The sequence below is a fragment of the Pelodiscus sinensis genome, chromosome 7 (genome assembly GCF_052426305.1).
Source record: "Pelodiscus sinensis isolate ZL-2025 chromosome 7, ASM5242630v1, whole genome shotgun sequence".
Lineage (NCBI taxonomy): Eukaryota > Metazoa > Chordata > Testudines > Trionychidae > Pelodiscus > Pelodiscus sinensis.
The window spans coordinates 50,725,950-50,750,887 of NC_143058.1; the positions used below are offsets into that span (position 1 = coordinate 50,725,950).

The 24,938-nt window shown below is 41.7% G+C and overlaps 1 protein-coding gene across 4 annotated transcripts in view; it reads left to right on the plus strand.

The window, feature by feature from the left end:
- The first annotated feature begins 1,182 nt into the window (after positions 1 to 1,182).
- Positions 1,183 to 24,938, plus strand: part of ITPRID2 (ITPR interacting domain containing 2) — a 53,299-nt gene continuing 29,543 nt past the window's right edge. The window contains exons 1-10 of one of the 4 annotated variants that reach the window (XM_075933749.2): positions 1,183 to 2,278; positions 2,915 to 3,169; positions 3,551 to 3,596; positions 8,481 to 8,530; positions 10,436 to 10,492; positions 13,085 to 13,124; positions 13,393 to 13,491; positions 14,367 to 14,575; positions 16,965 to 17,677; positions 24,483 to 24,555. In XM_075933749.2, coding sequence (XP_075789864.2) covers positions 2,977 to 3,169; positions 3,551 to 3,596; positions 8,481 to 8,530; positions 10,436 to 10,492; positions 13,085 to 13,124; positions 13,393 to 13,491; positions 14,367 to 14,575; positions 16,965 to 17,677; positions 24,483 to 24,555 — 1,480 coding nt within the window. In that variant the 5' untranslated portion in view covers positions 1,183 to 2,278; positions 2,915 to 2,976. Of the gene's footprint in view, positions 2,279 to 2,340; positions 2,581 to 2,627; positions 2,812 to 2,911; positions 3,170 to 3,550; positions 3,597 to 8,480; positions 8,531 to 10,435; positions 10,493 to 13,084; positions 13,125 to 13,392; positions 13,492 to 14,366; positions 14,576 to 16,964; positions 17,678 to 24,482; positions 24,556 to 24,938 lie in introns of those variants that run through there. The other 3 variants (XM_089779785.1, XM_075933752.2, XM_075933750.2) reach the window with 3 other exon arrangements.

Here is a 24,938-nt window from a genome sequence, read left to right on the forward strand (position 1 = left end):
CTCATTGCGATCAATACCTAGAAGTCTAGCTCCTCTTTCTGAAGCTATCCAGGGGACAGCCCTGTTATTTAAAAAGTTTTTATCACTTCTCCTGGCTGCTGCTGCTGCTTTTATAGTCTGACCTTGTTTTAATAAGGGGTGGATTTTGGGACCTTTCTAAGTAGTTAAACTTCCAATTTACTGGTCCTGTGCCTTTTGTTAGACACACAGGAGCCAACCCTAAGCTGTGCACTGGGGAAGGAAATTCTCCACGTTCCCCAGTGAAACATGGATAACAGGAGCTAGCATAGCCGCGTTCTAAAATATGACTCTTTAGAACAGTTAGGCTCTGATTCTACCATGAGTTCTGCAAAGGTGAATCACTATAAAACCCACTGAGGCTTTGCACAGGTGCATTAGTTTGCCCACAGGGATCCAGTTGCTGGATAATGATATGCCAGAATAGTCCACAGAAGTTTTACCATTAACTTCAGCGGAGCCAGGATTTTACCCCTAAAATCCTTAGGAACCAGCCCAGCCTTCACATTCTCTTTGGGCATTGGTTTGTTCCTGGACATTGAGCCTCCATTCTTCCTGGGTTACATTGTTTGTTGGATTTTCAGGAACACTGGATGATTAGTCTTCCTAGAAGCAAGCTTTAAAGATTAAAAAGACTTCAAGTAAATTTAAATAAGGTTTTAAAAGGCCCCCCTTGCTCTTGCCAGTATTCCTGTGCTAAGTCAGAAAGAGGATTATATTGAAGTTTAGGCTCTTAAAGTTCTGAGCTTGGTGGGGTCAGCATGACCACTATTGCTCCAGGGTTAAATTTACCCATGAAAAATCACAAAGCTTTTAACGTGAAACTCATTGCCCCATCTCTGTTGTGCTTTCCGATCTCCATCTACATTGTGCATTTAGATGGAAAGAATGTGACGAAGGAAACATTAGCGGTCTAATCACCTATCACCTCTCTAGGAAGAAAATGAGTGCTCTCTAGCCTCCATGCTGTTAAATATGAGAAGATGATAACAAAAGGACTAAGGGTCATCAAATGAAACGAATAGGTAGCAGGTGTAGAACAAACAAACAAAGTACTTCTTCACACAATGCACAGTCAACCTGTGGAACTCCTTGCGAAGACTATAAAAGGGTTAAAAAATAATTAGATACATTCATGGATAGGTCCATCAATGGCTATTAGCCAGGAGGGGTAGGAATGGTGAACCCTCTGTTTGTCAGAGAATGGAAATGAGTAACAGAGGAGGGATCTCTTGATTACCTGCTCTGTTCATTCACTTTAGGATATCTGGCATTGGCCACTGTCAGAGGACAGGATACTGAGCTAGATGGACCTTTGGTCTGACACAGTATGGCCATTCTTATGTTTTCATGGTGTCAATCCCCTTCATCTAAAATCAGCACCGTTTTCTCTGATTTCAGCAGACACAACTGTTAAAACTGATTTGAACTACTTTATAATTTAATATCATCAACATCGTTGGCTCTTTGGGACAGGGTTTTTTTGTTCTGGTTGTAGGTCTAGCACAATGGAACTGGAGCTGGGAGGTGCTGTCAAAACAGACATTAATTGTAATACCTTCAGAATGTCGAATGTTCTCATCTTTCTTTTCCTTTTCTTTTTCTTCCATCCCCACCCTTCCTTTCCCTTAATCCTTCCACTGCATGTTTATTTTCCACACTCATTTTTTCTGCCGGCTCTCCGTAGGTCGCTCCTCTCTCGCTAGCTCTAGGTGGATTTATTTCCTGGTCTGTCCCCTGTCTCCCTCTTTATTTGAACCCTTCATGATTTTTGGGGTGTGTGTGTGTGTGAGAGAGAGAGAGAGAGACGAGCGTAGGTAGATGAGGGCAGTGGGGCGAGGGTGGATGGGCTGTCACGAGTCTTTTAATGGGCGCAGCAAACTTCTGCTCCCCTGCAAAACCCCGTCGATTTTCCAGTCTCCCCATTTTCTGCTCCGTTGCCGACCGCAGCCGGAGCCTTTGACACTGCGAGGGGAGGGGGGTTTCTGCGTGTCCCAAGCAGCCCGCCAACAATCGCCCCCTCTTGTCTTTTACCTGCCCCGCGGAGTCCCACTAGCGGCCGGGCACTGGAGCAGGGCGTTACACCGGTCCCTGCAGCGCGCAGCCAGCTGTGCCTGGGCAGGCGGAGAGCGCGCGACTCCGCTTGGGTCCCATCACGTGGGCTGCAAACTTCTCCCGGCCGCGGTATGAGGAAGTCAGAGGGGCGCTGCTGCAATCCCCAGCCCAGGCGGGGTGAATCCTCCTCCCCCGGGCCCGCTATGTGAGTATGGCTCAGCCCCGCCGCAAGCGGCCCCTCCCCCCGCCCGCGCGTAGGGGGGCCGCGGGGCTCCGGGCTTGCTTTGGGGCCGGGCGCACCCCTCTGGGGGCCCACGGGACCAGGCTGGGGGCATGGGCCCGATCCTGCTGCCTGCTCCCTGGGGAAGCGAGGACCACCCCGATTGGTTAAATTCTCGGGTTGCCGTTCGACTGTCACGGCTCGGGCGGGCGCCTCCCGGGTTGTTTGTCACTTTGTACGGAGCCCGCTCCAGCTGCGCTTGCCGCAGGACGCCGCCTTTGAAGAGGGTGGGTGGGCGGAGGTGACCGTCGCCAGCTGGGGCGAGGCGTGGTAAGGGCGGGGGAGGGCGCGAGCTTTGGCGATCCCCACGCGGCCGGGGGCGGCCGACGCAGAATAGTTTTCAGGGCGGACCTGGCGGCTGCTCCAGTGTTGCAACGGGGAGCGAGGCGAGAGCCGCCTGCGCGCGCGGGGCCGGGGCGATGCTGCGCGCCGGGCTGGTGCCCTGGGGCGGATATTAGGTGAGTCCGGCGCTGCCGCCGGCGGGAGTCCGCCCCTCGCCTGGGAAACGCGCTGCCGCCTCCCTCCCCCGCGAGGCTGAGCCCGGCTCGCTCTGCCCAGCAGGCTGCGGGGCTGCTGCTGCTGCGCTCGCCGCGTGAAGTGAAGCAGCCGGCGCTGCGGTCCCGATGGAGGAGCCGGCGGTGGCGGTGGCGGTGGCGGAGGAGTGGCAAGGGGCTAGCCAGAAGAGAAAGGCCTGGGCCAAGAGCAGAGACTCCTGGCAGGCGTCGGAGGCGGAGGAGCTCTCGGCAGAAGCAGCTGAGCGGGCCGGGCAAGAGGACGAGCTCGCCGGTGGGAAACTGCTCCTGGCTGCAGAAGCAGGTTTGTCCTGTCCTGTCCGCCTGCTTCCCCTGGCTGGGGGGGGAGGGGGAATCAGTGGCTGGAGTCACCCAGTCCTTGACCGTCCCTGATGGCAGCGTTAGGAGGTTGCAGCATATGGGTGGCAGAGTGTGTGTGTAAATGTAAAAGTATTCTTAATTCTCTCATGCTTGTCCTGCCTTGGTTCTAATTTCTTGTATTTATTAGCGTGTGTGTGTGTGTGTGTGGGGGGGGGGGTATTGCACTTGTTAGCCCTCTTGTTGGTGGCACAGTCATACAAGCAGTGTTTGAAAGGCACCCTTTCTTCATGAGACTTGGGAATGCACAGAGCACCAATTACAGCTGCTTTTTTTTCCCCCTCTCTCCCTTTCTTTCCTCCCAAAGGTAATATTCCAAATGAAAAGATCGCCATATGGCTCAAAGATTGCAGGTAAGTGCTGCTGCCCACCAAACATTCTAGCACTGCTCTAAATGGTCACCTGTATGAGTAGCCATGTCCACAACTATTCCTTACAGGAACCGAACTTCCAGCCTTTACTTATTTGGATGTGAATTGAAGGACTGGGCCTTCAAAGCATGTTGGAGTTGGGAAAAAATAGTTCTCATCATTACTTTTATCCCTCTCTCTATAAGATGCTTTCTCTTGTTAGGGAACAATTGAAGTTCTTCATTGAGAATAAAAAGGTTCCATTAGTATGTTGCTAGAGTAGAAGTGTGGCTGTATGGCAAATGGTTGACTTTTCTTTTCCCACCCTGTTTCTCTCTGTTATGTGCCAATGGTAAAGCATTACAGAGTCACTTTCCTCTAATTCTGAGCAAAGGTTAAGGAAAACAGTGTCTCCCCCCAGCTCCTCTTAAAACTTTCCCTAGCTTCATGTTGTTTGGCTTCCTGTTACACATCTAAGGAAACAGGGCACATCCCCTTTCCTCCTCCCCTTTATTGCTAAGTGTTTAGCAACAGATTGTTGAGTCATCTGTTTTAGCATTCACCCACATCTTCTGCCATGAGGATCGTTTTTGTCTGTTTGAGACTTAGGGTATGTCTACACTTGCACCCTAGTTCGAACTAGGGATGCAAATGTAGGCATTCGAAATAGTCAACGAAGCGGGGATTTAAATATCCCGCACTTCATTAGCATGATCTCGCCGGCGCGTTACTCCGATCAACAGCTGTTTCGAAAGTGAAAGTGCGCGCCGGGACGCATTAGTTCGAACCAAACCCCTAGGTTCGAGCTAAGGTTACGCCTCAAAAAATGTCCAGAATCGTTTCCTGTCTTGGTTTCTTGTACAAGTTGATGATTTGCATGCTTAATAACTCAAGTCACAAACCTATATTATTATAATATAGTTTAATTCCATTATGTATTTGTAATGTCTGTTGATTAGATCAGAGCAATGGGAGATGGAACTTCTGGTTTTCATTCCCACGGTTGCTGCTGACTGACTTTGTGATCTTGAGCAAGCCATTTTAAGAGGTGTTTTCCTTATTTTCAAAGCACTAAAAAGTTGATTAAGAGGGATGTTGCAAGGTTTAATTAATGTGTGTAAAGCCCTCTGATCTTTTTATAAAAGATCCTATACAAGTGTAACTACAGTTGTCAGTGTTGCTGCTGACCAGTTCTATACTTTATACTAAAACCTTAAATTTGCCTCAGATATAGAGCTAGCAAATCCTATTTTGACAACTTTCTTTAGTTTCTATGTCTTACAAAAAAATGTTTGCACATTCTGTAGTCTTAAATTCATTGACATTCCACCCTGGGGCTTAGTGGTACCCACAAACTATTTAAGCTTTGCTCTTATGATGGGCTTTTGCAAAGCTCAAGTGATGTGTGAATGTCAGTAATTCCCTGATATGTCAATTCAGTACATCCTGTATCCATTGAAGTTAATGGAAACACTCCTACTGACTTCAGTTGGACAGGATCCTAGGCAATTTGGGTCTGATTCTGTGTTCCCTCAGCTTTCAGTAATGTCTGTAAGAGCTGGGAATTCTTAGCACCCTGGAGAAGTTTGCAGTTCCTCACAGGATTCTACTCTCAAGACTGTAGCTAGCACAGTTAAATTTGTGTGTAAAAATGAATGTTTTTGTTTGTTAAAAGTGTTGAGCGAGAGAATAATTTTACTAGGCATCCATTATGCTCTCTCTGCATATGTGCATATGTAATCAAAGGGAATGGGCTGGGCTGGTTCTTGAACCTTGTGGTTTTCCTCTTTTTCTGTCCATGTTGCTGGTTAAAGACAATATCAGTTCTAAAATCTTGAACATATTTACATTGCATTGCTAAAAGGAACACCTAAAATGCAGATACTGTGTCCCGAGATTGTTACAAGAAATCCAGTTATAATCTAATACTGTTTCATAATTTGGAGTTCTCCAAATTTGGATAACAAAAATGACTGATTTTTATTTCTGTTTCTAGTCAATTGCATGTCCTGGCTCTCAGGAGCTAGCAAAATGCCCTGTTTGGTGTATAAAAACACCAAAAATATTTCCTCATAGGAATGAGTGAATGAATACATGTCTATCATTTCTAGGTTTATATGAGCTGTTAGAAAATGTACATTTAGGTTCAAATTTGGCCAGTCTTACTTTGAGTTTTTCAGTAGTATTAGTTCAAGTGAAGTAGCATCAACATTCTTGGTAATGGTCTGTTTTGTTTCAAAATACCATCCACAACGTTGTACTGTACTTGTGAGGAAAATGGACTTACTAGCTGGCCATTTGTGTAGTATGCACTAGCAGTTTGGGATTGTAATCATTCCACATTGAAATTTCTCATGTGTCTTAGTTCATGGTTATCCAGCACTCTCTCCATATCACTCCAATTTCCACTTATATATTATCATATAGAGGTGACACTTCCCTAAAATAGAGCAGAAGTGGGAGTATTGTCATCCCTGTATGAGGGACTTTCTTCATTTATCTCAAATTTGCCAGTGTTCTGAAATCATTTAAAAGACATTAGTGCATTTACTAAGGCTACTTAAGGTAAACATTAGAAATTTAGATCTGCTGTGTGCTCATCTTACACTGAAACAGAAAGGAGGAAGTCCTCCATCTGAACTCCAGGATGGTTTTTATGTTTTGAACTTGAGTGTTTTGTTTGGCCAAAAATGTCTTCTATAATGATAACATAGTTCTTTTCCAACAGGATAGACTTTCTCATGTAGAGTATTTAGAAAAGAGTAGGTTTTGAACTGTGTCCAAGACAGTGTTGTGTATTGAGTTTCTGATGGCAGAATGGACACACAATTTAATTGAAGTCTAGTGGCCAAACTATGATTCTAACAGCCAAAGTTTTAACTGCTTCTAAAGCACAACACAATTTCTTTATTAATTGTTAAAGATTTCCTACAATAACCAATACTGACTCAAACAGAAATTTTCTACAACATGAGAGGGTGAAAAGCAGAATCCTCACTGAAGTCCACTATAGGCACAGCCATGTTGAATCTTATCTGTTGATCAGTGCATAGCTACTACAGTGATGGGCACTGTGGATGGAAAGAGGAATAAATATTTGAGGTGAGGTATTGAGAAGATCTCAGAAGTCAGTATGGCATGCCCCCTGCTCTTCCTAACTGCACCTAGAATGTCTGGGAAATGTCATACTGTGAGGGATCTAATTCACACTTCCTTGATCCCTGTGCAAATCAGGATTTTTACGCAGTTCTGCATTTGATTGTCCTTGGTTCCCCATTTGTCCTTGCCCTCATGCCACTTCACTGAGGGCTGTGAAAGCGAACAGCTTCTCTGGAGTTTGCCATATTATTATAGTATCCTTCCTAGATGCACAACAAACTTTTTTTTGAGTATGAGAAGATATGTAAAGATCTCTAAAACCTTCTGTTTAGCTGCATAATGCACTTGAAAGCAAACTTGAATCAGCTGACTTATGGGCCTTGCTACTGTAAAGATTTCTTTAAAAACATATTCATGTTGCTTTGCTATTGCCCAAAGGACTTCTATTGTTCTTTTTACGCTCTTTGCTTTTTAAATGTACATTTTTTTTCAGTGGAATGGGTTATAAAGTTGTTGGGCGTGTGTAGGGAAGGGAAGCAAGCAGGGAAGCAGACAGATTGCTTGCCAAAGCTTCTTTTCTAGTAGCTGTTAGCAAGCTGCAGAGGTGACAAGCTTAGCTTTTGAGGGAGAATGCCAGTTTCACTGCTTGCTTTTTACCATTTTTTGCCAGCCAGTGCATGCACTACTGGCGTCAGCTAAGGAAGTTGCTGCCAGCAACTTTGTCTAGCTAAAAAGCAAGACATGCTGAAGTGGCTGCCAGGGGGAGAGAGGGAGAAGAATAGAAATGTAGCCATTAAAACTGGGATATAAACAATAGGCATGGTTGTTAATTCAGAACATAAGACTTACTGTAACTTGAATAGATTTAAAAAAAAAAACCCTTGCCCCTAAAAACCCTATTTGCTCCCATGAGAGACTCAAAATTCCAGGGGATTTGAGTTACTAAAAGCTTGTTTGATCACCTACCTGAGTGAATATTACTCAGAGTCACTATTTTAATTGGTATGTCAGTGTAACAAGTTATTTCTAAAGAGTAATTGTCAAAAGTTCGTGGATGATTCCATATCAAAGGGTAATGTGTAGCAATGGTAAACTGTTCCAGAGCAACAATTTGCACTGTAAAATAAAGGGTCTGAAAGGAAACATACAAGCTTTTCATTCCAGAATTTAATTTTGGAATCCAAACAAATACTCTCATGTCTCTGTTTGTCAGGGTAACTTCAGTCAATTTTCTCTTGTTTGTCTAATGAAAATCTTCAGATGCCCATTATGAAGTATTTATGATGTAAACACTTTATTCATCTGATTTGTCCCTTAATTATATTTTAATTTGTGTCTTGGGTTTGTACCAAGCTACTTTACCACATCACAGGTTATTGTTAACTATCATTTAGTCTACATTGGTGGAAGCTGTTAATTAATATTTGCTATGTTTAAAGAGCTTATGCAGTGAATTAGTTTATACAAGAAGAGTAACTCCATTAAGGCCCAATCCTGTTGTCAGTGGACGTTTTGCTTGTGACTTATACTACTGCAGGATTGGCCCCTTTAACAAGCCTCCTTCTATTCTTGAAATAATGATTACATCTGTATTAAAACAAAAGCTAAAGAATTTGATCAAGCAACTGAGCTAGCAAAGGACTTGACATATTCTAGGCATTTGTGCAGACTTTCTCAGGGAGGAAGGCAAAAGGAGGCACAACTGCTGCTACCACAAGCTTGTTACAGCACTTAAGGAAGGCCATGAAGAGGCATCGTTTTAAACTAGCATCTGTTCTGTGGTTTCAGAACACCTCTGGGAGCCTCCCTGGATGAACAAAGCAATCCTACATTGAAGGGTAAGAAAAGGCTCTGTCCTCTTGGATAGCTACTTTTATTATGAACTTTTCTGTTTTCTTATACATTGACTTCAAAATCATACACTGTTACCCAAATGCATATGTGATGGCTATCTTGATCTAGCTAGGATATGTTTGTATGCAGTGGAGGGGGAAAAGAGTCAGAAGTCTTTTTAAACATTTCTGAGGGAAAAAAAGTTCTACTCCTGTGCTTCAGCTTTTATATAAATGCAAAATCTGTGCAAGATCTGAGTGTGTTTTGGGGGGAGGGGAGGAGGGAAGCTTGCTCATGCAGTCTTAGAACTAGGTCAACTTTTGTGCAGTTTCTTTCTTGCACTAACTGAAATTGCCACACCTGAAAAGTTTAGTATCTGAGCAGGACAAAATTCAAAAGTTCAAAGTTCAGCAAGAATCTGCAGGTAGTGGCAGAGCACATAAAGTTCTCACAGTATCTGGAGTTCTAGCTACTTTTATACCCGGGGAAGAAAAGGAATGATTGGACTAATATCTTAACACTGAAGTCTGTGGTAAGGTGTCTGGAGTGTAATTTAACATCCAGTGCAGGGTACTTATAGTGCCTGAGGGCAGATAATAATGAGTAATTAGCTCCCAAGTTGACACAGAGGTGTTCTTCTGTTGGCTGCTGGAGTAGCTTTAGAGTCAACTCTCACTCTTTTATTAAAAAAAAAAAAAAAAAAAAGCTTTTCTGGGATGTGAATACAGGCAGTCCCCGAGTTACGCAGATCCGACTTACGTCGGATCCGCAGTTACGAACGGGGCCCTCCCTCTCCCTGGTCTCCAGCAGACCAGGGAGAGGAAGCAAAGCGGTGGAACACGCGGGCAGCCCAGAGGCATCTGGGCTGTCCGCTGCCCGCGTGCTCTGCAGCTTTGTTCTGCTTTGCTCCCTGTCCCTCTGGTCTGCAGACCAGGGGGACGGGGAGCAAAGCGGGGGAACACATGGGCAGCGGACAGCCCAGACGCGTCTGGGCTGTCCGCTGCCCGCGTACTCCGTGGCTTTGCTTTGCTTTGCTCCCCGTCCCCCTGGTCTGTAGACCAGGGGGACGGGGAGCAAAGCAGAGCAAAGCCACAGAACCCGAGGGCAGCAGGACAGCCTCGGCGCGTCTGGACTGTCCCGCTGCCCCCGTGCTCCGCGGCTTTGCTCTGGACGCCTGTGGTACAGCAGCTGGGGCGCTGCCGGTTGGTCCCGTAGTGCCGCTCTGGGCACTACTGGACCAACCCAGCAGCACCCCAGCTGCCCTGCCCCAGGCATCCTGATTCAGCCACTGCTGGTCAGTTTCAGCAGTGGCTGAATCAGGACGCCTGGGGCAGAGCAGCTTGGGTGCTGCTGGGTTGGTCCAGTAGCGCCGAGGAGCGGCGGCGCTACTGGACCAACCTAGCAGCACCCCAGCTGCTCTGCCCCAGGCATCCCCAAGTCAGCCGCTGCTGAAACTGACCAGTGGCTGACTACAGGAAGCCCCTGCCCCGGGCTTCCTGGAATCAGCCTCTGATCAGTTTCAGCAGCAGCTGACTTGGGGATGCCTGGGGTTCTTAAGTTGAATCTGTATGTAAGTCAGAACTGGCGTCCAGATTCAGCCGCTGTTGAAACTGATCAATTTGAGCAGCGGCTGAATCTGGACGCCAGTTCCGACTTACATACAGATTGAACTTAAGAACAAACCTACAGTCCCTATCTTGTACGTAACCCGGGGACTGCCTGTAGTAATTTCAAAATACCATAGGCTTTGTCTGTATATTATCCGGGTATAAATAATAAAAGATCTGCAACGATGTGCTGAGTAAATCAGCATTAACTCTAAGTGTTTTAACTAAAAATATTGTACAAACTTTTGGAAAGAAACATTACAGAACTATATTGGCATTGAACTGCCAAATGTACATTTTCAGGCATGCTGGTGAGAAATGGAGGAAGTTTTGAAGATGACTTATCCTTGGGAGCGGAAGGTGGGTGTGGCAGACACACATGGCTATTAAAGCAAGAAATTTTTTTATTGTTATTTAAGTAACGCTCAAGAGTGTGAATTTATTTTGAAGTCATTATTTCCAGTCGTGTCACCTGATGGTAAACCTTCCTGGAAAGCAAGAGGGAAGATGAGAAATTTAAAAAAGGGGGAAAAAAAAAACCCAACCCCAAACAAATTATTTTCTTTCATCAAAACTTTATTTTTGTCAGCTTGTTGTGAGCTAGCCTTCCGGCAGCCAGAGCCAGCCTTGAAAGGAGCTTGCATAATAAAGGAAACCGCTCTCTGCTACTATTTTATGGCTGCGTCTAGACTGGCAAGTTTTTCCGCAAAAGCAGTTGCTTTTGCGGAAAAACTTGCCAGCTGTCTACACTGGCCACTTGAATTTCCGCAAGAACACTGATTTCCTACTGTCTGAAATCAGTGCTTCTTGCGGAAATGCTATGCTGCTCCCATTTGGGCAAAAGCTTTTACGCAAAAGGCACAGTGTAGACAGCTCAGATTTGTTTTGTGCAAAAAAAGCCCCGATCACGAAAATGGCGATCGGGCTTTTTTGCGCAAAAACGCGACTAGATTGGCATGGACGCTTTTCTGCAAAAAGTGCTTTTGCGGAAAAGCATCTGTGCCAATCTAGACGCTCTTTTCCGCAAGTGCTTTTAATGGAAAACTTTTCCGTTAAAAGCATTTGCGGAAAATCATGCCAGTCTAGATGTAGCCTATGTGTTTTTGGTGCAAACAGTCAAAAGCACTGGTGGAAGGAGTGCAAGCAGTGAGGAAAAAATGACTGTGAATGCTTGTGCTCTCTCTTTGGACAGATCTGGAAGTCCGACACATGTGCACCAGTGCCATTGAAGCTGCTGAGGGTGGCATGTGAGGATTTTCTGAGTGTCAAAGTTGCTCTCAAGTGTTCAGCCAATAATTGCTCATATTTAAAGAGGAAGTAAGAGAAGAGAGGCTGAAAAATGGAAGAAGGAATAAAACCTGGCAATAAAAGGGAGTAGATGCGTGTTTAAAACCACCAACCCACCACCCACAATGAAACAAAGGGAAAGACATTTAGATTGTCAGTTATGCCATTTTTTCTCTTTGGATCGCCAGTTGTAGCTTTACTCTTTGTTCTGTTTCTGTCTCTGCTTGTTCTCACTAGTTCTTCTTTTCTCCTCTTTCTGCTGGAGGAGGAAGAGAGGAGAGGTGGCCTCTCAGAGCGGGCTTTTTATTTTTATATATATATATATATATATATATATATATATATATATATATATATATATATATATATATATATATATATATTGACCTCCAAAAGTGTGGCCAGAACAGCCTTTTGGTGGCTTAAATGCTTTAAATTGCCTCCGCTGAGAGAGATCCCCAGCTCAGGAGCTGATCTGCTTTGAGGGTGCAGTGCTGAGAGTGGCCAGACGTACTCAGGCCCATTAGACTGCAGAGGCCAATCAGCACCTCACAGCTTAGGTTCTGTTTGTCCATCTATCCTGTGCATACATGCAGGATAAGGAGTATAAGGTTTTTCTTAGTATTTGTTCAAATGTGTCCTTTTTTTTTTTTTAACCCAAACAACCCTGCAGCTGAAAAGAATTTTTGCAATTCTAAAATGTGTTTGAAAAGTGTCAGGTTTCTTTTGGTATAAAAAGCTCAATTCCATTCTTATTGGAGTCAATGGAAGTCTTGCTGGCAATGCTGTGGAAGGGAGGGAGGACCGTTAGGGAGGAAATCCATGCTTTATTTTGGAATCTCTTAAAAATAACAAGGAAAGCAATTTGACAGTTGACTTGATGTGATTAATTTAGTCAATATCACGTATTGAATTAGAGTAAGTGAGATTAAAAGGATTCCTCCTCACAGACTTTTCATTTGTTAGACTGTTTTTCCTTGTTTTAAGTAACAATCCAAGCTTTGGTCATTAGACTGAAAGAGAAAGGACAAAGCCAGGGCTGCCGAAGGGGGAGGGGGGAAGTTGCCCTGGAACTTGTCCATATAAAAAAACCCAAGGCTTCTGGGCTGCTACTGTGGCAGCAGCAGCCAGAGCCCCAGGCCCTTTAAATCACTATGGTGTAGTCCAGGCTGTGCTGAGAGCTAGCTGGGGCAGGTGCAGCATGTTCTGGGCAGCATTGAGGGCTGGCTGCCTCTACTCCTGCCTCGTCTGTCTGAGTCCCTGCCCCTGATTACTGCCCCTTTTCCCCCCCAGAAGCTGCCGGAAAATTCAAATATCCAATTATCTGAAGGTGGGGGAAGGGGGCAGAGAAAAAGGAAAAAATATATTTTAAAAAACTCATGTTAACCAGCTCTAAAAAAGTAGATATGGTGATCTGTGTGTGACTTTTCTTCTACACCAAGAATACTATAGGTTAAAATTTGACTATTAAAAAATACTCCACTAATGCCCATTATCCCAAGCATGTATACATACAGATCACATACTTATGTGTAAAGAATAGACTCTGGGAGGTAGGGTGGCATATGCGAACAAATGTTACTGGATACCATTTCTTATCAGCTATTATAAATGGTGTTTTGCCAAAGAACTTTACGCACAACTCATTTCTTTATTTTCCTGCAGCTAATCATCTACATCAAATCAATGACAAAATGGAGACATGGTAAGTGTCTCATTTTTTGTTAAAAAAATGTTGAAATAAAATGATGAGAGATGATGTAAAGGTGAACTAGGCAGTCCCAGTACTAGCACCATTCCATGTAGAAGATTTTACTCCTACAAAGACGACCACACCAATAATACATCCCCACCCCCACTTCAATACTCTTAAAAAAAGTGTTCTATAACGAGGGGGGGAAATCTCAGAACACAAAACAACAGTTCTGCAAGGAACCGGTTTATCATATTGGCTTTGTCCATTTTTGTGACAGCAATGGTATGTTGGCGAAGGAGAGGAGACATCAGTTCCACCAGAAGGGGAGAAGTATGAATTCCACTGGTTCCGGAAGAAGTAGTGGGACTGTTTCAAGGTAAAAGAATTGTGTTAGGGAGTTTGGCACAGTTCTGTGGGCTTTATCATTCTTTTTTCCTAGTATTTAGTATTTCTGTCCCTAAGACTACGTCTAGTCTACAAGCCTCTTTTGAAAGAGAGCATCTAGACTGCAACCACTTCTTTTGAGAAAGCGAGCCCCCAGGCATTCTGGATGTTCTCTTTCGAAAAAGCCCTCTTTGCATTCAAGAAAGCCTTTTTCGAAAGAGCACTTTTGAAAAATGGCATTCTTTCTCATAAAATGAGGTTTACTGTGGTCAAAAAAGACGCGTTCTTTTGATTTAATTTTGAAAAAACACGGTGGCGGTCTAGATGCAGGGGAAGTGTGTTTAAAAAAAAAAAAAAAAAGGCCACTTTTTTTCGAAAAAAACCCCTGTAGTTTAGACACACCTTAAGAGAGAAACTTGGCTTGATTTTTATTTTTATTTTTATTTTGCTGCGTTATTGGGCTTACTAACAAAGAAGAGATTATGTGAAAGAACTTGACTTTTTTCAGTTGTGGCTCTTAGAAAGCAAGTGGGCCTGACCCATGGAAATGCCTGAAGTTTAAAAGCATCTCAGATTTCAAGACCTTTGTATAGGGATTGGGTATAAATAAAGTTTAGATCTGAACATTGACTGGGTTCATTTCTCTAGTGGCTTGAATTTAAATGCCAGATATAAATCCCTGCAAAGCTTGTAACTTGGGCCTATTTCCTAATGTGCACTGAGCTGTAGGAGACAAAACTTCAATAGGGCACAGACAAAAGAGCTGAACTAGTAATCAGACTGAAGGGATCATGTCTTAGTCCCCGTGTAGAAGGGATCATGTCTTAGTCCCCATGTAGAAAACTCTCTTGTTTTTCACTTGTTTAGTGTTTCTGAATTACTGGAGCTTTATGAGGAAGACCCTGAAGAAGTACTCTATAACCTTGGATTTGGAAGAGATGAACCGGATATTGCTTCTAAAATTCCATCAAGATTTTTTAATTCATCCTCGTTTGCAAGAGGGATTGATATTAAAGTGTTTCTGAGTGCCCAAATGCAGCGCATGGAAGTGGAAAATCCAAACTTTGCTTTAACAAGTAAGTTTACTTTTAGAGCCAAGGTTAAGTTTTTAAAATTGTGTAAATAACCAGCAAAGGAAATCTGTAGGCCAGTACTGTGGAAAGTTTTTGCAGTTTCAGGGCCAAATTCTGCTCCTATGAAGTATTAACAGTAAACTCCCGTCTAACTGCTCCAAAATATGACGTGAATTTGTTTGAGCAGGTTTTTGGGGTAGAAAAGATGGGATCCCCATCATTATCCTTCACCTTCTGAGTTGTATATTGGTCTCTTTGAGTTTCTGCTAAACCATCTTTCTTTTTTAAAGTACTGAAAAAAGTCAAAAAATACAGTCTAAAAGCCTTTTCGTGTACTGTGGAAACTGAAGATTAAATTTGAAAGTGCTCATTATTAACTTAATTCTGTTCCCATTGAAGATAGTGGTAAAATTCTTATTCACTTCACTGGAATCACAGTTAGACCAAAGCTGAGCACTTCTGAGAACTCCACCATTGGAGTGCAGAACATCAAAATATGAAATAACAAAAAATTGAGGCATTTCACTACAATAGAACCTGGAGAAGGATAAGCTGACTAATTGTGGCCAGTGCTCACAATTTTACTTGGTCTCTGTTTTTGTACTTAATGTATTTATAAAGTTTCTCCCGACCTTTCTCTTTCTGCTGTTAAAGTGCTCTTACAATCTGTTCTTCTGAATGTTAAGGATCAAGGGATCACTTGTGGTTTTCTGTATTAGGTAACCTTCTAACCACTCTTGAGAGCCCTTGATAATTTCAGAAAGAGGCATCTGGGGTGGCCCTTTTTAAGTACCATGAAAGCCTATATTTCTAGGTAACTCAATCTTATTAAACTAGTATTTACATACTGTGTCAAACAGAATCAATGTCTGTTTATATCACAATTGTAAATTGTAGTATAACCTAAACACATAAATAAAAAAATCCATATTAGGGATGTTAGTGATTAGTAAAACTGGAGTACTGACTACAGCCACTCTCTGAGTTATGAACGAGTTACGGACCAACACTTGGTCCATAATTCGAACTGTTTGTAACTCGGATCCCATAGAGTTACATGGCAACCACGCTGTTCGTAACTCGGATCTGCGTTTACAACCGCTTTGGTCGTAAGTGCGAATGGTTGTAAGTGGAGGTGGCCGTAAGTCAGGGAGCAGCTGTATTTGCTTCCCCGGGGGGGAGCAGGAGCTGGTACTGGGAGAGCCAGCTTTAAAGCCAGTTCTCCCCAGCCCTGGCTCCAGGAGGGGATGGCGCTACAGCCTTTATCTGAGGCCATGGCGGGGCGGGGGAGGAGAATAGGGGAGACTGCTGCAGAGTGAGGCTCACCGTGGGCAGAGGCTGCTCTGGTGGCAGCCCCTGTCCATGAGTGTTGTGGATACACTTTATGCCACAGCTCTTCCTCCTAGAATTAGTGCCAAAAAGGGAACTCAGGATGATACTGTGCCTCATGTGGATGAGCGAAATAAACTCACACCAAGTGAGTCATGGGGCTGGCCACCATGAACAGGGTCTGCTGAACTCAGTGCGAGCCAGGACTGCGCTGGTCCAGGGTGCTGTGCCTCTGCATTTTAAATGTAGTAAAAGGCTGGCAGCTCTTACTGTAGCACTGCATTTAAAATGCAGAGCTACAGTATCGGTGGCTCCCGGAGCTAGCACGAACCAGGGCTGATTTAGTCCGGGTTTGAACTGGCTCCTGGAGCTATTCACACTGCTGCTCTGTGGAACGGTCTTTCGGTCTTTGATTAATCGTGTACTCAATACAAACTGTATTGACTACATCATTAGTCAGATCCATTTCACATCCCTAATCCATACCCTTCTTAAAATTTTGACCTTAGAAATCAGCATGGATCTATGTATCTGTTACAATACACTCTTAACGTGTTGCTGAAATCCTGTCTAAGGCTATCTCACTCTTACAGAGGTCTCAGAACATTGACCTGGATAAAAATGGATGATTATAAAGATGAGGGTTCACAATATCTTGACTCTATCATTTTAATTACTGCTTTCCTTTAAAAGAGGCTAATTTCTTTAGCAAAATCTAGTTTTCTTTTGAGTCACCACTTACAACTGAGTAGTGTCAGTTTAAATATGAACTGAAATAGCCATAAAAAAAGCCTGTTAGAGACTGTACCCTTCAATAGAATACATATCTAAAATTCTATGTTTTATAAAGGAAAAGGATGTTCTTTGGATAATGCAGGTATTTGGGTTTGGAAAATCTGGCTTTACCTGTGCCCTGTAAGTTGTGGTTATTTTGCTTACTCATTCCAGTGAGAAGAATTAATTGCAAGTCCTAAGACGTTCTTAGCTAGGGTGTACAAATATTAGACACAATTCCACCAATTGTTCTCTTAAAAATTAACTTGTGCTTTGTTTTATGCTCCAGGTCGTTTTCGTCAGATTGAAGTGCTTACTACTGTAGCCAATGCTTTTTCTTCCTTGTATTCCCAAGTTTCTGGGACTCCTTTGCAGAAAATTGGCAGCATGAATTCAGTGTCTTCCAACAAAGAGACCCCAAATCCTCCTCCTTTAAATCGAAGCAATACTGCAAGTCGTTTAATGAAGACCTTATCAAAACTCAATCTGTGTGCAAACCAGCAGGCAGGAGAAAGTAGCAGTTCCATGACTCCCCCAACTGTTGAAAAAGGGAATACGCCTCCTGGCCAAGGGACTGAAGAAAATGATATAAAAAATGAATCAAAATTACCAAAACTCTTAAAAAAGAAAGATTCTCGATCTCTGGCTACAGTAAAAGAGGAGATCTCTATTAATCAGCTCAATCTTGGAGACACACTTAATGCCACAACTTTTCCTCCTGGAATTAGTGACAACAAAGGAACTCAGGATGATACTGTGCCTCACGTAGATGAGCAAAATGATCACTCACCAAGTCACCAGAATGGGTTGTCTGAAGAATCTGGTATTGTGGACTCCTCCAATCTCACCAGCGATGCTAATATGCCTGCAAATAATGAGCTTGAAAATATCACTGAGCAGAAAAATCCGTCTACACCAGATAAAGAATCTTGTGCTCCCATAGCGTCTCCATCCATAACTATTCTAAAGTTACCACAAAAGGACTCATTTGAGATGGAAGAGGTAGGTGGAAAAAATTACTTTGCACAGAGTTGACATAGCCTCTGTTGTTCCCTGCGTTGACACAGGAAATGTAGAATCAAGACAGTCCTTAAGCCAAAGCAAACCTCAAGGGCTGGTAAAATAGAAGTTTCACAATTGACGGAACAAATAGAAGTTGTTCGACATGCAGTACCACGCAGTGTTTTTGTATGTGTTTTTAGTTAAGCCTCTAGTTTTTGACCCTTATCCCTTTAATTACTTTTTTTCTTTTGAGGAGGTTAACTTCTTTAACAAAATCTAGTTTTCTTTCTTTTTAATAACCACTTATAATTGAGTAGTGTCACCAGTTGAAATCTGAGTTGAAATAAAGAGAAAAAACCCACATCTAAAACCTTTTAGGTACTATACCTTTTAATGGAATACATAGGTTGGAAAACAGTAGGGCAAAAACCTGAGCTGGTACTGTATAAGCCAGGGTGAGCAATATTTTTTTTTTTATGGTGATCACTCCAAATTTTTGGTAAGTGGTGAAGGGCCTCATTTTTCTGTGGCGGGGGTGTAGGGTCTTGGATGGACGTTGGGTGCAGAAGGAAGCTGAGGAAAGGGGATAAGGATTCAGGAGAGGATGTGGGGTCTGAGAGGGAGTTTGGGCGAAGTACACAAAGCTTCCTCTCATCCCCATTGCAGAGAGGCAGATGTAGCAACCAGCTGTTGCTCCCTGCCTGTGGAGTCAGTGGGTTGGGCTGGATTGAAAGGCTTGGCAGGCTGGATTGAAAGGCTTGGTGGACCAGATCCAGCCCCCAAGCCGTATCTTGCTCACCCCTAGTAAAAGCTGATAAAGCTCTATTGATGTCAATGAAACGAGACTGACTTATAACAGACCTGGTTTTAGCCTAGGGCCTCCATTTGTTTGCCTGCAGTGATCTAAGTTAGTAGTTCTGATTTTTCCCTACAGTGACTGATGACATCCTTGGTGGTTCTTGTGGTGTCAGTGGTGTAGCTTCCCGCTTTGCTGAATATTAGTGATATCACTTGTAGTAGGAGAGTTAGAAACATTAGATTCCATCTTAAAGGATAATAAAACTTTTCACTTCCATGTTAATGAAATGATCTTCTTTACGTTTCAGAAAGCAAAAACTGCTCATAGTAATTAGAGGTTACAGAGTCACGTTAATGGTTCTCAACCTTTTTCGTTTCTAGATCCCTAAAATTTTGGAATTGTGGTGCAGACCCCGTTGGAAATCTTAGATATTGTCTGTGGACCCTCTGGGGTCTGTGCACCACAAGTTGAGAATCACTGATCTCCACCAGTGCACAATTTTTCCCTTCAGTATAGTCTACCATGTTAAATTCCCTGGAACAGTGGGGTTCTCACCTCATCATTTTCCTCAGGAAGCTATTCTAGTGGATCTCAGTGTTGGGAAGTGACTTTTTGGTAATCAATATACATTTTTTTTTTAATTTATTTGCGTTTAGGCAGCTTGCAACCCTTGGCAAAGCTTACCACTCCTGCATTTCAAACAGTTCCTTGCTGCCCGAAAGAGTTAGATCCTGGATGATTTATTCTCTGAGTGGGCAGGTCCCCAAAGTTTCCTCTAGCAAATTCAAGAAAATTGCTTGATTAGTAAATCTTCATATAGTATGGTCTAGAAAGGATGCAGTATAACTGAATAGCTGTAGGCCACTCCCTCTTTTACCGCCATAAAAACTGTGGCTGAATATTCTGGTGTTGTCCTGAACTGGTATTTTGTCCCAGTTCCCTGTAGGTGGTCTGTTAGACTTTTGAGGTTTGTATTCTAATCTACTGAGTGCTGAAACTAGTGATCTCAAACTGGACATGACAGTATTGCCTGGACTCCTCCTCATAGTAGTAATTATGAGATGTTCCTAATGAGTTAAGGATAAACAGATGTTTGAGAGTTTTTAAATAGACACTTTCTAGTAGTTTAGTCTCCAAATTTGACCTATTTTTATTTAAATGATCATTTTCAGTGATGATGAAAATCTTCAGAATTCAAATGTAATCGATTCTTTTAAAATCACCTCAACAAAGAAACCAAACCCTCTTGAATGAGAAACACAAACTTATCTGGATCCTAGCAGATAACAAGGATAGTGTGTCTCCTTTTCAAATAGGACTTAGCAGCAGACATAGAATTTATGTTGGCACTAAAAAAGTGTGAAGCTTTTGTAACACAATCAAGGAAAATTTATCAAGTTTGGTTTTATGCACATATCTGATTTGATCAGGTTCAGAAATCTGAGATTTTTTTTCATTTTCTTTCACAATGCTGTGCCAATATAGGAGGATAGGTTGAAGCGGTACAAAACATGATATTTCACTGAATTTTCCTTTGAGTTGGACTTTTGAAAGAAAACATGAAGCAAAACTAAAAAAGGGGCTGCTGAAACCTCTGCAGCCCAAAACTGATTTGTTTGTGCAGCTCAAGTTGACATAGTTTGCAGTATTATTGGTGCATAAACACAGCTGTTTTGGATGATGAAATGTATGATGGGGTTGTGGTGAATTTTTGTTTATATAATAAGACCATCTACATTTCAACTGCTTACTAATCCCAGAAGGGATTCAGTTTTGCTGAATTAAAATAAGATCATCATCTGGCAAGTCTAATTTTAGTTTCTTGCATTTTAAAGAGGGTACAATGAACAATAAACAGTAGCAAAAGCGATGAAAATAACTCTTCACCCTCTCCTTCCTAAGCTTTGTTTGGAATGTATTTTTACACATAGGAATGATGACAAATATATTAAGGAAGCTCTTCCCAGGCTTTCTAATGTCTAGTTGGTTTGAGCTCTATTAGGAAGGCTGTTGCTGTAAAGATAGACAGTGTGGGAGTGAGTCAGAACAGGATTTCCTTTAAGCTCGCTCTCTTCAGTTAGCCAATTAGAGTCACTAGAGTCTGTCTCAAGCTTTAATATTGGCTAAAGAGATGGGGACGAGTAATGGGCTGTGTTGCGAGGAAGCACAACTCTGATTCAATAGCTCAACCAAGGTCAGTAGGTAGAAGGTATTTAAGATGAAAAGAGTATTGGCAGTTGAAAGGCAGAACCTAGCCATCAAACAGAGAGAGGGTGAGAACCAAGGTGACTTTCCTAGAAGACAAGTGTAATCAAAGGGCCTGTAAGACTGACTTTTTTTCTCTCTTTTCAAAATAGGTATTCTAATTAAACAGGTTTACTATTTCCTGCTATGTAACGTTTTCTTAAACAAGTAACTGTATTTTGCAAATTACCGAGAATTGTGTTGAATCCATCTTACTCTTTCATTGAGAGGGTTGAATCAGGGGCCCCTTATCCTAGAATTAGACCTCTACTGTGTATATGCAACACAGTCCTTTCCTCAAAGAACTTATTATCTAAGTATAGATTATAACTATTCCAAGTATAAAAGGAAAGATAATAGGTGGATAAAACTAAGTCGAGTAAGCGTGAGGTTGGTTCTGATCCATGCAAGTAAACACCAGTCTTGCCTTACATGCATTACTACTATGCCCTTCACGCTGAGCTTTCTGGATGTTAGCTCCCATAGAGGTTAGAATGTTCAAAGGGATTGGTGATCTCTGGTTCAGTGAATCACTTCTAATTGTGAAAGCTGCCAAGAAAGAGACTACAAATGACCAGTTACTAATAATTAACAGCTGATTATGAGCTAAGTGAGCCTGATGAATTTTGAAGAAATAGCTCTTTTTGTGTCTCTTCTGATTTTATAAATGGAATCGTACACACTGCCTTTCCACCAGTTGAAAACATCAGCTATTGTGTAAGTCGAGTTGCAGTACTTTTTTTAATAGGGGGGCTATTGAAAATACTTCATATCTAAATGTTAGTGATGGCATTGCTCTGGTTAAGGCAGATGGAGTTGCGCTTGCTTATGTTGGGGTTGAATTGGCCTAAACTTTTGTTGAGCAGAAATATTAAATGCACCCTCAGTCAAGAAGTCACTTTATGAGCTGAACAAAGCATTTTAGGTCCCATGTTGAGGAATTGAAGATTCTCAACAGTCTTCAGGCCCCTAAGATCTTTGACAAAGGGTAATGTCTACGCTACAGGACAAAGTCAAATTAAGATTTTGATGTTAATTGTGTAGCTGAAGTTGAGTAGCTTAACTCTGCTTTTGGTGCTGTCTACACTGTAGGAAGTAGAAGAAAGAACACTCTTCCTTCAACTTTTCTTATTCCTCATGAAAGCAGGGTTACTAGCATCAACTGGAGTCCCCCTCTCACTTTGAATTAGCTGTCTCAGACTGCTAATTCAAACCTTGGAAGATTGACAGCAGCAGCTTTGATCTTTCTCTGTAGTGTAGACGTACCCAAAGGTAGGAGCAAGTGCTGTAGAATCTTTTTTACCTCTAAACACATTATGTCTTTGATATATTTATCAGTTTGTTTACTCATAAGTAAAGCTTAGAATATTCCTGGTAGATTGCAAATTAAACAGAGACAATTCCTGCCCCCTCCCTTCTCCCTTTTGAAAACCCCCCTCCATGTATGTCTTGTAAGAATTTCTTTTAATCCTGGAAGTTTCCATTTGAATAAATAGAAGTTTATTAAAATCAGGCATGTCTTCTGAGAAAACAAACGAGACAATTTTATCAGTTCTTAACATTTTATGTCTTGGCATTAAATTGTGAGAGTTGAGAAGTGGGTGAACACAGGTCAAATGTGAACAAAGATCTATTTTTCCTTTAATAAAATATTTCAGTGTAGAATATCATGAGTTAAATTAATTTCTGAAATGGTAAAGGAATCAAATGCTCTTTTAAAAAAAATTACCTTCTCGGCACTCTTATTTCTGTCATGGTGATTCCAACATGCTGCAACAATAATAGCAGAGATTATAGCTTGAAAACATTAAAATGTAACTATTTTAGTTACTGAAGAATATATCCTAGTTTCTGTGATCATATTGCCATGTTTTTCATTCTAATATAAATTTTTTTCCCTCGTGACATTGCAGCTAGCTGTACTTTAGACAGCCATAAATTCTAGTAACGATGTGGTCATGGATTCTAGCCAACCAAATTAATTAACAAATGGGGGGGAAAGTTGTTGTTTGAGGAATTGATTATTAACAGGAAAATGAGATTCCAGTTCCTCATTTAAGGACAGCTAAAGGATTTTAAAATTCCTCCCAACAGTGAGTTTCTTTGGAATTGCTGCTTTGATTCTAACTAATTTTTGTGGCATAGTTTGTATGGCAATATAAAAATGAATACGAATATATGTACAAGTACCAGTGTTTTAAAAGTACATTAATGGTTATTATCCAGGCTGAGCAGGAATGGTGTCCCTGGCCTCTGTCTGGAAACGGGTAACAAAAGAGAGGGATCACATGAGGCTTGCCTGTTGTGTTCCCTACCTCAGGGGCATCTGGTATTGGCCACTGTCAGGAGACAGGACTAGATGGACCTTTGGTCTGATCCAGTTTGGCCGTTCTTATGTAGTTATAGCCTGAACCTCTTTTTCAATACCGTGCATTTTGAGATGATGATGATTTTACTTCTCTGGACAGTCTTTATAGTCAGGACCAGATCTGATGCTATTCTTAATGTAGAGCTTAATCCCATTTGAAGGCAGTAGAAACTACCAGCTCTTCCCTGTGAAAGTCAAGAGCAGACCCATAGACTGCTGACTACTTCCTGAATTTCCTATAATCAAGAAAATAGTGTTTAGCACATTTATTCATGCAGCAAAGTCCTTATCAGTGTAAATATATGTTATGGTTTTGGCAAATGTTTAAAAAATTAGCAAAATACCAATTTTGTGTGAAATATCAGTACTTTAAAAAAAACAGTTAGCTGTATCTAGCTATATGTGCAAATTCTCCTTGTGAATTTTAAAGTTAAACTATTTCATTAGTGTGGGTTTTTATTTTTACAGTCTAGCCTTGCATGTGAACTAATGGATCTTTTGTTGCATACATTTTCTTTTTTGTATCAGGGCTTTCAAACAAAACAAAGGCCTTTCTGTTGAGATTTTAAAACATATTCTTTTCATTTTTTGAATGGTCATCTGAGAACTGCTTACTTAACAAAAAGCTTTACTGTTTTGCAAAAGACTAAACAGTAGGATTAATTTTCTATGGTATTTAATTTGAAGTTTCCCATTTGGAATCTTTATGGTTTACAACATGCTCTCTTCCTGGGAAAGACGAGCATTTCTACAAATAATAATGTAGCTAAGTATGGATGCAATCCTGTCAGCTCCTGAGCTCCTCCTAAGAACTCATTAAACTTATGTTTCAGTGAAATAATCTGCACTTTACAAGATGACACTATGTAGTTTGCTTCAAGATGGCCCCTTGATTAACTGTTAAATGTATTTTTTTCACACAGCATATTTCTTATTCAAGCAAGGAGTGCTAAACATAGCTATATTTCCCAAAGGATATGAAATAATATGATTTGAAAGAGCAGTGTACCATGGTAAAAATAGAATTGCATTACTAGTTAGTTTTATGTCAAAAAGTAATAGGATTCTCAGTGTTAACAGAATATTGTCACAGGATATGGTGACCTCCTGATGTTTGTGGAAAATTAATATAAGCTGAGGCAGAGGTATTATTTTGCAAAACTGGTAGCATTGTTGCAGGCATCAGGATTCTTTTACTGTGGTTTTTCAATTCTAAATTAAGAATTATTTTAATTTGCAATGTAAGATGTGTTAGAGTAACTGTTGGTATCTGTCATTGCAGACCTGATGGATTTAAAAAAAAGTGCCTGAGAATGTGTAAACTCTACAAATCTGAGGTGCAGGAACACATTCCACTGGCATAACTAAATATAAAAATCTTTCCTCTCCTCTAGATTCAGAGCACAGAGGGAGAAGCACCACATGTTCCAACTTCTCACCAGTTACCTTTGACCAAATCAAGAAGAGGTGAGTAGACTTCTAGTCCTTGGAGCCAGCGCAATCCTAAGAGTGTGTCTGGAAGTGCTGACTCGGGTATTTAAGCAATTATTTGCGCAATAATCTTCCGAAGGGGGGAAGAGGCCCTGCTTTTATGTTTAAAATCACAGAAAGTTATTGAAAAGTGGTTCCCCAAATTACAGGACACGAGGCACCCCTATAACCTCAATTATGGTTTGACTTTTGTACCATTGATGATGGTGTAGAAAAATTGAGATGATGGTTGAGGTTGTATGCTTTTTTCCCCCATCCAGATCTTGTAACTTAAGATTCCCATTTAAACTGAAATTATATTGTTTTAAAACTAAATTGTATGGTGTATCCAGATTTTTGCTATGATGCATTTGCTTTTT